Genomic DNA, 13351 nt, shown 5'->3' on the forward strand with positions numbered 1-13351 from the left:
CTAGCCACGTTGCTCGGTTTGGAATCATATAAGAGCATTCATATCTACAATCTTGATAAAATTGTCGGCTTGGTATATAATAATACTAACAAAAGGTACTCTAAATACTCGGTTCGACTCGTATAACATTTGTTTTCTTGGACCAAATAGAATTTGCTTATACTCAACAACCTTACAAGCTCACGAAATGAAACTTTGCTATTCTTTTGTGACTTCAACTTCAGTTAAAAACGTCCAAGGCAGCCTTATAATGGACGGAAATGATCTAGAAAAATAAAATATATAAAATGCAATTACTTATTTTATTTAAATGATAAAAAAATTTAAAATTTCGCCAGGAAAAAGAAAAAAGCAGTGGAAGAAGAGAAAAAGGCAAATAGGATGTTTGTTCACTGAACAGGGTGTGCCTGCAGTACCAGGGCAGCAGCACATTACGTATTAAAGTGGGGCCCGTGCGCCCTGGTGCTTGAGCCAGCAAGCCACGTCATCAAGACGTGGGGAACCACTAAGTGGGACCCACATCTGTGGACCCCACGGGTCGGGGGGAGGAAGAGAGACACTGACGTTTCTTTAGCCCTGTGGGGCCCGCCTTTTTTCCTTACGTGGCCGGACATAGTGCCTGGTGAAGAGGGGACAGCTCGGTTGGGCCCCACGTTCTCCGACCCCCCCCCCGTACACCTCATGCCCCGTCACGTCCCCATCATGAGGGGAGAAGGTGGGTGGGACCACTGTGCCGTTGGGGACGTCTATGTGATGGTGATGGTGATGATGATGGAGAACGATGATGATGATATGCTTAAGGACAATGCCCGATGAAGGGAGGAAGCCCGTCTCGTTTCTCAATTCGTTTCCTATGATCATGTGCGAAAGATTATGCGCATGTGCATGTCGACATGGATGGCATATGAGTATATGACCCCTCCATCATCGTTAACTCACTGTTTTGCCAAATACGAAAAAGAACCCCCTAAGTTCCGAATTTCGAACCGCTCCCTTTTCTTTTTGCGAAAAATCTGCCAAACTTACAACCTTGCTTTAGTACTTAAAATTTCACTTGTTTGAGTTAAATAAAGATGGTCGGTTTGTCTTTGTTTGCGAGGAACACTTAGAAAAGAGAAACTATGAACTGTGCTCCTATGTAGAAAACTGGGTTAGATGCATCTTATTACTGAATTGGTGTTAATTTCATTTAGTTGAATTTGGTTAGGAAATTTGAATTCAATTATTGGTTGAAGGATATTTTGGATGAAGTTTTATAATTGGAGTTGAATACTGACACTCCATTGAGATTTGAACGCTTGAACCAGCCATGGTCTCTACACACATTGATCCAAACTGTTTGGACGTGGGTTTGATCCAGCTATTATCGATCTCTATTGATCAAATTCTGTGTGATCACATCTGGATTTGGACTTGGAATTTGAACGTTTTTAGTCGAGTTTAAATTCTATGGGACAGGATCAGAGGTTTGTACGCATCAAGACCGTTTGATTCCTTAATCAACGGCATCCTTTTTTGTAAAAGCCTCCCTTTTCAACTTCATCGCATAACTAACTGTTGTCTTGTTGTTTTTGTCCGGTTTTCAAGCTACAATTGAGCGGACTTTTACCAGGTAATTAATTGCACGCAATGTTTTATAGCATCCCATCTCAAATCTAAGGTTGCTTTTAACAGTTGTGATACTTAGGAGGGCGTTTAATGGTTTGGAATTTTGATTCAAGAATAAAAATTCCGGAATCATAAGTCCTCCTTAAACTGGAATGAAATCAAAATTTCAGGTTTCAGTTTCTTAATTCGAGAAACAAAATACTCTGTTTGTTTAATAATTCTAATTTCTTAAAAAATAAGTATTTTGATTCTAAAATTCCATGATTCTAGACATATCAAATGCCCCCTTAGAGTTTGTTTGGTGAGGGAGAATAGTTCATAACTATTTATGAATGTGCTTCAAAGATTGAGATAGGAAACAACCCCTTATGATTTCTAATTTAAACAAACATGTTATCTCAATAGCACGAATCTCAAATCCAAACTATAAACAAAAACCCATGGGTTTAAGGTCGGATGGAGGAGAGGTCTAGCCTTAAACACATGGATGTGAGATCTTTTGAGGGTATTTGAAAGGCTCAGATTTTAAATTCTCAGGATTTTAGAACTATGGATTTAAGATCTGACCATTTCCCCTTTGATGTTAAATGCAGCCTTTTCTGAATGCAAAAACTAAAATGATGATCTCAAGTGTGGATCTTAGATCCGACCAAATATCCTTACTTTGATCAACCACCATGGATCTTTTGCCACATCTGCAAAAGCATGCCATATTAGAATCATATTAAATTGATAGATTTTCAAATTCGGTATAAGAGATGACAAATCACACATCTGCAACAAACAAACACAACTCTAACGTTGAGGGTCGAAAATTGAGCGTCCATCTAGTGTTTATAAAACCGCTTTAGGGACCGAGTTTGCCGATTCAAGCGAGTCGGTTGCGAATTAGCTACTCATATTAAAAGAATCAATAAAAAAATAAATAAAAAATATGCAGAAAATTTCTTGCTTAAGGACACTATTATTACATCAAAAACTTTTGATCAAAGGGCAGTCCGTATGCAAATAACGAAATGACCAAGAAGTATCGATAAAGAAATAAGTAAAATTATGTGGGCTGGTGTGGGCAATTGCCCACACCACCACCAATATGATAGCACAAGAGATTAGGTTTTCACTTGAACTCCACTAAAAATGTTCAACAAGTGAGTCGAGCCTGAGCTGAGCCAGCCTGTCGATTAATCGAGTCTAATCTCGAGCTTGACTCATTTAGGCCAGTCAGTGAATAATGATCTTCCTCTTCTTCAGTAGAAGGAGAGGCGGAAAGAGAAAGAGAGAGAGAGAGAGAGAGAGGAAGGAGAGAAAAATGGAAAATAAGAAAGAGGGAGAGAGTCAAAGAGGAGAAATGAAAAACAAACCAGCCGAGTCAAGTTTAAACGATGCGAGCTTGTTTGGCTCGAACTTGAGTCGTTCATAACTTAAGCTTGAACTCGACTCGTTTAATAAATGAATTGAGTTCGAGCCAACCGCATACGCGCGAGTTCGAGTAGATCTCGTTCTTGCTCGTTGTACATTCCTAAACTCCACTCATCGAGCTGCAGTCTCGTTTCAAACGCGTGATTAACTAAACGGTTACAGATGCAGCTGCCTCATGGAAAGGTTCAGTCTTACCTTCCTCGTGCAATCGCTTTTTCATACAGAAATTCAATTTTTATGATTTTTTTTTCGTGGTTTTTATATTGAAACAAACGGGGACTAAATATGACTAGAAACTAAAACTACCCTGTTTGTCTTTCTTTGCTTCAAAGTCTTATTTGGTTGTAGCAGTTCCTTCCCTTTTTTGGACATAAGAAAGTCTTGGAAAGTGTCTTCTTGCGTTCAGATTTTATGTCTGTAAATCTTTCGAGAACAAAACTTCTTAATCCTCACACAAGAAAGAACAAAAATTCAGGGTATGTACTGGGAGACCGAGCTTTCACCTGCCCTTCTATCTTGAATCAAACGCGGGTCAAACCTTTCAGAAAGGTTTTCACCCCCATTAAATTTTTGAGACAAACCCGGCCCTGAAAGACTCGGACTGTTTTCTTCAAAATGATATAGAGAAAGAACCCCTAACCGAAGTTTTGATTGGAGAAATATGTCTTGAGCGGGATTCACGCTAAATCCTTTCTCTGGTTACAACTTGCAAGAACAATGAAGATTCACGTAAATTAAGCTGGCATGCAGTTGGCTTCCTCGCCAGCTTGCTTTCATGGAGATGATCTGCAACTGCTCCGTGATCAACTGGGCTAATTGTTGACGACGGCTGTAGACCAATTAGGCACAAAGTGGAGGCTTGCTGGCCTATTACGAACAGTGGCGGCGGAGCCAAAGAAAAATTTCCGGTGGAGCACTTATTCACACATTTTGATATTCAAAGGGGCACTATATGTATGTAACAAAACAAATCTTTGACAATGTTAATGGGCAACTCCTATATATGGCTCTGCTTCTGCTTATGAAAGACTCAATTCTTTGGTGCTTTGGTTGGAACTAAGAATTTATAACTTGAATGAATTCCTTGAGGGTGATGCTTCCGATATGCTTCAATTTTAGATATCCGTATCTTTCCTTTTACAACACAGAAGATTGCCGATTGCCGCTACGAAACTTCAAAATGAAGAATGACTGTCTACCATCCTCGTCCCGTGTCCATTGTGTTGCTTACATAGAACAACAGGTTTAAGTCCGAAGAAATTTAGTTAGCTCAACATCAGGTGGGTCTTGCAGATTCATGCAACGTTCGGCACAGCTGTTTTAACTGGTCTTTTTTGCCTATTGCGCAGGTCCACATCCATTTCAACCATGCAGACTAGGACAAATAAAAAGAAGAGACAGCCTTAGTTAGTTAGATAGATGGGTCTTTCTTTCACTTTCATCTTAACAATAAGCCTAACCATCATCATTAGGCATGTAAATAGAGGGATTCATATTGGATGAAAATGGACCTAGACTGGTCGATGCAGCCGTTCTCTAATACTACTAGAGCAAATGGAATATCGAGATAGTTTGGTCATCAGTTTGATTCCATCAAGTTCTTGCGAAGTTGGTTACTAAATGCGTGCATGCATGGACTGATTAATGATCATAGGGGTCGGTCGCTCTGACCGAAATATTTAATGAGGAAACGTTGGTGCTTGAAGTCATAGGTCAGCGGCACCTACATTTGTTCACTTGTATCCTAATAATTAGCTAACTACGAGCTTTCACGTTGCGAATATTTAAAAATTGATGCCTCGTTAACTCTAATGTTCACAGCATAAATAATTGGCACGTCTTAAAAGCAGTCTTTGGTTCATTAATATTATGTCAATAAATAACTTACGTGTTAAGAGTATTTTGTTATATATATGTACGTGTAAGCTAATATGATTTTTAGTAGTTGGAAAACCAGAAAGTTAATGCGATTTTTGGGCATCATATTATAAAAGAAAATGAAAAATACAGAAGAAAGTTTCAAGAGGATCTTTTGGCCTTCATTTCATGGTGGAAAGACTGAAATTTTGGTACGAAAGCGGTCTGTTTCCCATGAAAAGAAGTCGACTACTTCCGAGGGACCCAGAACTCGATTTCCTTCTCTTGTCGAAGATAGGAGACAAAAACTGAAAACGGAGGCTAAGAGAGAGAGAGGGTGAGGGAGATGCATTTGAAGGCAGGGGGATTGTGGCGGGAGGAGGATGGGGCCGTGGCGGAGGACGAGTCTTCGCCGGTGGCCGAGCTGTCGAAGTCACTGGGGAGGCAGAAGCTCTATAGGGAGGTGACCCTCGCGCTGCGCAGCGGCCTCAGGGACGCCTGCGCCGACCTCTCTTTCCTCCGCCTCCGCGCCCTCCGCAACCTCCTCAAGTTCCTCCGCTCTGTTTCCGAGTCCGACCCCGCCATCCGCCTCTTCCAGCAGTCTCAGTCCTCCACCGATCTCCAAGGTTCTCTCTCTCTTTGGGCTGTTCTTGTCGAAGGTCACTTGTCTTCTCAGTGTAGATCGAGTTTTGGTTCCTTTTTCTTCCGTATTCAAGGCGATTCGCGTTGTGCGTTCTTCCTCTTAACTAGGGTTCATTTCATTGCTTAGTGAACACTGTTTTCGTTTTTGCTTCTTCTTCTTCTTTTCCAGTAGATTTTGTGTTGCTGTGCTGATGTCTGAGCTGTTCTAGATTTGGCAGAATCTGGTGATATTTTTAGCCCCGTAAATTTCTTTCTTGTGGCGATTATGTCGTTGTTTTGTAGAATCGTGGAGTTGATTTAGTTGGACGCTGTCGATTTTTGCTTGGGTGTTGACGGAGTGAAAATTGTGGTCGAAAATCTTTTCAGAACTAGAGGATTGTCAGGAAAAATTATTCTCTGATTGCAGCTTCACGTCCGATCTGCTTATCGGTGGTTCATAATTCGCTCTAGTCGGCATAAACCTTGCATCATGAACTTCCCATTAGGTATCGGAAACTCAATGGGGTTCTAGAAATCTCAAATGGGTAGATCGTGATGATTTTCTTTTCCTTCGACTTTAAGGAAGCAACTTTTGAGTTCTAGAAGGGATGCAATGATTACAATTTACTTTTACTATTAGGATAGAGACTCGTTATAATTCTGGAAGATTAGAACGCTGACGTTCTCTTTATTTTTCCTTTAATCGAAAAAGCGGGCCTTTTATTTAAGGACAATAATGGTTGTGGTGCTTTATTTCTTTAGAATCATGATCTTCTTCTTTACTATGAGGAAAGAAATGGGCGTAGTTTGACCATCAATGTTCTTTGAGTCCGTTTCAGTTGTAATTCCTGCATTGCTGCTTCTTATGTTATTATCAATTCGTTCTTGAACATGAAAGGCTGAAAGACATTTAATACAAGTTGCAACTACTAGATTTTTACTTTTTAGGGTGGAGAACCTGGACCACTTATCTCAGCTTGCCTTGCTCCTAACTTATCTCTTCCTGCAAGTACAATTCCTGCTATAAAAAAATCTGTCAAATTTGCGTCGGCAACAGTGTTAAACCTATTTTGCAAGGCATTAGGCAATATTTGGACCTCTATATCAGTATGCGTTGTTGATTGATGCTTATTGCATTTTAGTTTCTCATCGTTCAAATGACAATGCTAATAAGAATGCTGCTTCTTTTACTAACAGTTTTTTCTTTTTCTCATGATCATGTTTAGCCAGATGCTTGGTTGATATTTCCTCTACCTTCTTCTCATTTTGTTTGGTATAAAAATTTTCATTTCAAACATTTTTCTTCTGTGAGTATTATGGCCCTGTAGATATTTCTCAAGCTTAAGCTCTGTCATTATTGCAGTTGTCCCTGTCCTATATGAGCACACACTGGCAAAGCCGAAGGAGGTTCATGTGCCAGACTTGGATCATATATACAGTGTTGAGCCTCTTCAGATAACCAGTCCAGCCACAGATGGCGAAGTGGCTTTGGCTCTTAGAGTTCTGGAAGGATGTTGTATCCTTCACAAGGAGAGCAGAAATCTGGCTCATAAACATGGAGGAGTGAAGGTAAGGCCTTCTCTGACAGAATGTCTGCTCATGTGATCATACTTGAAAATTGATCTCTTTGGATGCACAAAAGTCTCACGTTACTTGGACTTGCAGGATAATAGTTGCAATCTGCAAATCATATTTCCGTGACCTTCTCATTCCATCCCATGCTTCGATATCTACATCTGTTGAGTTGTTCGAGTAAGGACAACCGAGTGATTGATTTAGAAACTTTAGATAACTTGGTATTGTTGAAAATTTAGGTAAAAGAGTTGGATGAGTTTCCATTTCTGGTCAAAGTATGAACCGGGTTCATAGACTTCTTAGATATCAAAGCACTGATAGTGATAGGATAAATATGGTGAAAGGTTGTGAGAGATAGGAGTTAGCAACTAATTCACCTAACCTGTATGTATGGCCTGTAAAGTGTAAAGTGTAAACTGATAAAGTCTGTGAAAGTTCTTTTAGGATTAGAAAAGACCTTGTTACATAGACTAGCAACTTGTGCGAAATGCAGATATAGGTAGGATTTTATGTTTGTGCTTCCATTTATATGGTTTTTCCAAAACGCAATGATATTCCATACAATTGTACTCTACTAGTCTAGGAAGCAAATGTGAGAAAAGAAAGAAGAAAGAAATTCTTTGAGTAAGAAAAAATGATAGAAATAAGCTTGTGATATTATCTTCATGTTCATTTTCAGACCTTCTGAAAGCAGATTATTTTTTGTAGGTACTTTTGAACATATTATCTACTCGAGGTGTGCTTGAGCAGGGTGCATGCTTGGATGCTATTGTTTCTTTAATGCTTGAATCACCTGCTAATCAGATGGTATGTCAAGCTCAACTTAAATTTAAGCTTGTGTATCTTGCTACTTGAAAAGTGGTTATCGTTACAAACTGCATTGGGTAGAGCACCATTACCCATGCAGTATCATAAAAACAACAAAAAATTTTCAATTAACAAATTCAAAAGCAAGGAGGTACTTTATACATTTAATACTCAAAGTATATTACTGTATGTTCTCTAAAACTATTTGATGCTCTATGCCTATTCATCTAGTGTGATATAAATATTCACTGTGAGAAACAACAATGTATCTGCTTCAGAAATTCAAAAGCAAAGGCTACCTTAGAGGTTGTTTGGTTGCTGGAAGAAGTACTATTTCCAAGAACAGAGTGGTTGGTTCCAGCATGCTTTGTCATGCAAGGCGCACTAAGAACACATAAAGTAGAACACTCTTTGTGTCTTTCAAGCATTCCATCTCCCGCCATGGAACACTTAGGACAGAACGCCCTCCTTATGGAAGAAGTGTTTCCATTCAGCAATCAAACAAACCTTTTTAAAGAAAAATTGCTGTGGCAAGCCCTGGAAACATTATGATCCAACATGTACTTGTAGGCAATGTTATAAAAGCCGTAGCGTATCGCGTATCGGTCGGGCCGACCTATACGCCGTATCGTAACGTATCGCAAACGTAGCGTAGCGTATCGTAAAATTAATTTTTTAATTTTAAAAAATATTTAAAAATCCTAGAAAATAGAGAAAAATCATTAAAAATCTGAAAAAATGAACAAAAAATCAGAAATTAAGAAAAATATATTCAAATATAAAAAAGATCATCATACATAAGGAACATTCATGTGTATCAACGACACATTCAAAAATAAGAAATCAAATCTTCAAGAATAACATATAAGCATCCATCACGATTTTAAACTTGAAAATTTTATAGAATCTTAGGACTTAGAGTCTTAGGACTTGGAGTTTTAGGACTTAGATTACATCACAATTTTATAAGTTCAAAAACATATAGTTATCATCTTTCCTGATTCAACGATAATATCTCCCAAATTGATGAATCCTTGGTTATTTTTTATGAAAATGGGCAAAATCTCTCCCTCCTACGTCTATTGGAGTCTTTAAATACAAGAAGAGAGAGGGGGAAGAGTGTTTAAACTTTTAAAAAATAAAGAAATATGTGTTTTCTCCCGTATCGTACGATACGGGGGTGTATCGCTCGTATCGTACGATACGGCCCCCGTATCGCACGATACGGGCGATACGCGTACGATACAAATGCGTATCGTGTTTCAAACACGTATCGTATAGGTTTTCTTGACCTATACGATACGTATCATACGATACACGTCCGTATCGTACGATACGGATAACATTGCTTGTAGGTAGTTCCTACATTGTATTCTCCCTTTTTGTCACCTGAAATGAAAGATGACTTGTGGTAATGACTTTGTTCATGTTTTTCTGCATTTGTATATTATGTTTTAGTGTCTTCTTGTTGTGGCGTTTGTAAAGCATTCCATGCTTTAAGATGATTCGCTTCATAAAATGTTTATGTTCACCATTTCACAACATGCTAAAACGAAAATTTGGGAGTTTGCCTTCTTGCTGTTAGACAACATTGTGCTTTGTTTTTTTTGGAGACTGATAGACAAGATGTTACTGTCAATTCAATCAAAAGTTTTTGAGCAATTTTATTCATGTTGAAGTAGTGTAATATGGACATTGTTATTTGTTCAAGGATTTTGAAGCAGGACATGGCATTCACAAAGTTGCAGAACTTATAAAAGATACACAAGTGAATGAAAATATAAGGTATGATTTTATCCTCTCATCACAAGCTGTTCTTTGTGTTCTTTCTTTTTGCGTACCATTTTGACTCAATTGTTACTCCCTTTGCTTTGGGAAACCAAGATAATTGTTTCTTAGGTGATATGGTAAAGAACTATGGCGGTTTATTTGTTTTCTCTGCATTATGCAATGCTTTTTTGATGGCCATGTTGGATTTTGCTAGTTGTGATGCTGCATGGAAAAGGAGATCCTTCCTTTATTTTAATTCTTCTGTTCATGGCCCTTGATTATTTTGCTTTTTCTTTGATAGATCTCCTTTGTTCTAAAGTTACTTTCAAAGATTGGATTGTGATTTAACTAATCTAGTGTGGGTCATTTATTTGGGTTCACACTGCGAATTCCACACGGGTAAAGACCACGATCTGCTTCTATGGCTGCTATTCTTTAGCTTTTCAAGGTAGCCTGTTGAGCGAAAATATGGAGTTGTGATTACAAGTGAGTTACCTTTTATGAGAAAAACAGGTATCAATATCATAAGGATGCGAGCCTTTCATTATCAATTAAAGATTTGATTCTATTGAGACAAAAGAAAAGCTTTTAACTAGAAACTTCCTTACTGAGACCATTTCTGATTTCTATTTTGGCATACACCTTGGTCATATAAGCTCTTTGTAGTCTCTGCTGTCTATTTCTAGCATGTACCTTCTCATGAAAACGTTTGTGAGCTGAGGGTTTTATTCCTCATTCCTTAAGTTCATCTGACTATCACTAACTTCTTGCTACTTTTGTGGATACAATTGTTGCATTTCTGAAGCCAAGTTGAAGGTCCTCAATTTTGTCATAAGCGTCTATTCTTCTTCCTGCTAGCATTATGTGTTGTTTGTGCTTCATCGACTTCTAGTCTTCTTGATCCTTCATGTCAAATTTCATCTATTGCCTGTAAAATTCTGGGGACTTCTCTCCCTAGTGAGTGCACTGTTTTTGCATGAAATCCAAAGTTTGGTTTCTTGCAATAGGGTGACTGACTCATCAAAGTATTTTGTGTACCTGATATACCACCTTAAAGAGTGTATCCGTTGGTCTTAGTTATTCTAAGAGTTAATTAATCTTGCTATGCATAAATCTGCCCTTCATTTCACAGATTTACATGCATTGCAGAATTCAGATATTACAGTAAAAAGAAAGAAACTATTGGCAGCTGGCTTACACATCCAAGTACTTCACTTTTTTCAGATTAAAATGTGGAGAGTTCTTACTTTTGCTGGTGGGGCATGTTCTTCCTTCGGCGAGCAGGCATTCTGCGGCAATGTTTGATGGCCATAATGGAAGGGACAAACATCCCTTGGCATCTGCTGAAGAAGACTTGAGGCATCTTCTTGGGGAGAAATGCGCATCACTCATTTGGGCAGCGAGTCAGTTTGGTTCGACGCTGGACTTGGAGCAGAGGCAAACGGCGCTCCAGATTCATGCAAGTAGGGTGCTTAATTCGCTGGAATTGTATTCGGAATGGGACTGAAACTCTTGACCGGTTCGAGTAGGACTCCTTGGTGCGTCCTGAACGCTCACTGCTGTAGGGTCATTAATTTGGGACACCTTTGGGGAATGCACGAGAAAGGTAAAAGGAGAAGGGCAAAATTCATCGAAGGGCTCTTGTGGCGCCTGAGCATATGAAACAGGCGAATTGGCAACCTGCTCAACTGCATATACGAGGTTGTAGTAAAAACCCTTTGCCATGTAAAGATAAATTTGGCGTTGCATTGTATTATTATGAAAACGGAGTCACGAATAACTCTCTCGTTTACACATTTGCACGTGAACGCAAAGAGGCGCCGGAACGAAAAGTGGTTATCCATCTTCAAGATACGCTTCTAGAGGGGAGGTGATATACATGTACCAGCACTTTTTCAAGAGAAAAAATGTTAATACAGTTCTTTGCTTTAGGGCTGGATATGGAACGGATTCTACTGGACATCCACTCCAACCTAGTCAATTTGGACGCATTTGCCATGTAAAGATAACTTTGCTTAGGTTTGTGTTCGATTCAGAGGAAAAAATCAATTGGGGTGTCGATTAAATTCTAGGTTTGGAGTTGTCTTTCCCTTCACATGCGAATGTAATAAAAGATAAAGAACCAAGTGCACAACGAGAACTTAACCAGGCGTCTCAAACAAAGTATGAAATTGAAAAGCAGGTAAATCCGCGCAACTGCCCCACTAGACTTACCCTTAAAAGAGCATTTGAAAAAGAGCAGTTACCATTTTTTTTTTCTAAAATTCATTGGCAATGGTAAACATGGCTTTTATTTAACGGTTCTTAGGGAAGTTGAGTTTAGCTTAAGAAATGTAAAAACATGAGCCGGAATAAGGTCTGTAAATGAAATGTGTGCCGGAAAAGGAGCCAGCTCGTGCTCTTTATTCAGCTTATAGAGTTGATCGACGATAAACTAAACTAAGCTTGAAGGCTTAGTTCCATGCGCTTGTTCGGCTCGTTCGCTAACGCAACATCTGAAAAGGCATTTACACGAGGAACAGGTTGGCGGGTCAACCGCAACATGCTTGGAATCAATGGTTGCTTGACAAAGATGCAGAATCTCATTGCAGCCAAGTCTATTTATCAAAGTACCATAAATTAAAGAAGAAAGGTAAGAAAGCAAAAAAAGAAGCTCCTTTAGTTGAGGAACCTATTTGGCTCTGACTATCATCCGTCCAAATGGAAAGGTGGGGAGTATTGAGTGCGACCAGCGGTTGCCGCATCTTCATGCATTCAAACCATCTTTTAAGAAGTCAAAAACCTAAATATTGGTATTGACTCATGAAGGCACATGGTTTGACCAATCTTCACATGGGGAGTTTGAGTGCCGATCTGCATCAGTTTGTGACCGCAAAAAATGCCACTGTGTAAAAAGAGATCACTATTGGCAGTCAGCTTCGACGTGACTAAGGGTTAGACTGTCAACTTGTGAGGGAGGAGCAAGGGTGTCGATGGAAGAAGGATAGTAAGTGGAATCCTTATAATGAAAGTTGAATCAGAGGAGGAAAGGTGTAAGTGGAATCCTTATAATGAAAGTTGAATCAGAGGAGGAAAGGTGTGATGCTACTACAAATATATGTCTTTAGTGGATCTCAAACAAAATGAGTCATTTTGAAATGGGATGAGAGGAAGCCGGTTTGGATGGCTGGCGAACTCGTCGAATTGACTTGTGACTGAATGAATCTGGTACCCTAATGGTGGCTTTACGGCGACGCGTTTGGCTTGGCCTGAGTCTGACTTCAAAGCCTTTTCGTTTCATTATTAGGTCAAGGGAAATTAAGGTTCTTATCATTGACAAGTACCCCGGTTGACATACTTTACTTTGGTCTCCATAAGCCTGTAGAGGTCCCTACCTCCTCTTTATCAACTACACTAGGCTTCAATTACTCCTTTTTTTGGCTTCTTTACAACCACAACAAAGGTGTTTGCTGTCTTGAGGGGTATAGTGTATGTGCAAGTGGTGAGGTTCGTGGGTCGGTGAGAGCTCATTCGTCAGTTTTATTCATATTGACATTATTTTTTTATATTATAAATTGTTATAGATGCTATTCTCGAGTTAGAGGGAGTAACCGTAAGTTCACCCAAGTTTTGATGCAACTTTAGACCTTAGAGACAAAGGAAGGAAAGAGTGTTTCGGCTTATCACCTGAGCAGTGGGGTTTCCTCTTACCAGG

At 39.2% G+C, this 13351-nt stretch overlaps 1 protein-coding gene across 1 annotated transcript; it reads left to right on the forward strand.

Annotated features, from left to right (window-relative positions):
• The first annotated feature begins 5088 nt into the window (after positions 1-5088).
• Positions 5089-11453, forward strand: LOC116259903 (uncharacterized). The gene is made up of 5 exons (XM_031637891.2): positions 5089-5510; positions 6869-7074; positions 7789-7887; positions 9599-9672; positions 10882-11453. Exons 1-5 carry the CDS (start codon positions 5231-5233, stop codon positions 11162-11164), a joined length of 942 nt encoding a protein of 313 aa, XP_031493751.1. The 5' UTR covers positions 5089-5230; the 3' UTR covers positions 11165-11453.
• The last annotated feature ends 1898 nt before the right edge of the window (positions 11454-13351 follow it).

The sequence above is a fragment of the Nymphaea colorata genome, chromosome 9, assembly GCF_008831285.2.
Source record: "Nymphaea colorata isolate Beijing-Zhang1983 chromosome 9, ASM883128v2, whole genome shotgun sequence".
Lineage (NCBI taxonomy): Eukaryota > Viridiplantae > Streptophyta > Magnoliopsida > Nymphaeales > Nymphaeaceae > Nymphaea > Nymphaea colorata.

Bases quoted from the DNA above. Each gene is read 5' to 3' on its own strand.
- LOC116259903 (XM_031637891.2), top strand. From the start codon at position 5,231: ATGCATTTGAAGGCAGGGGGATTGTGGCGGGAGGAGGATGGGGCCGTG. The intron at 5,511-6,868 runs GTTCTCTCTCTC...TCATTATTGCAG, and splicing joins GTCCTCCACCGATCTCCAAG to TTGTCCCTGTCCTATATGAG. The intron at 7,075-7,788 runs GTAAGGCCTTCT...TATTTTTTGTAG, and splicing joins ATAAACATGGAGGAGTGAAG to GTACTTTTGAACATATTATC.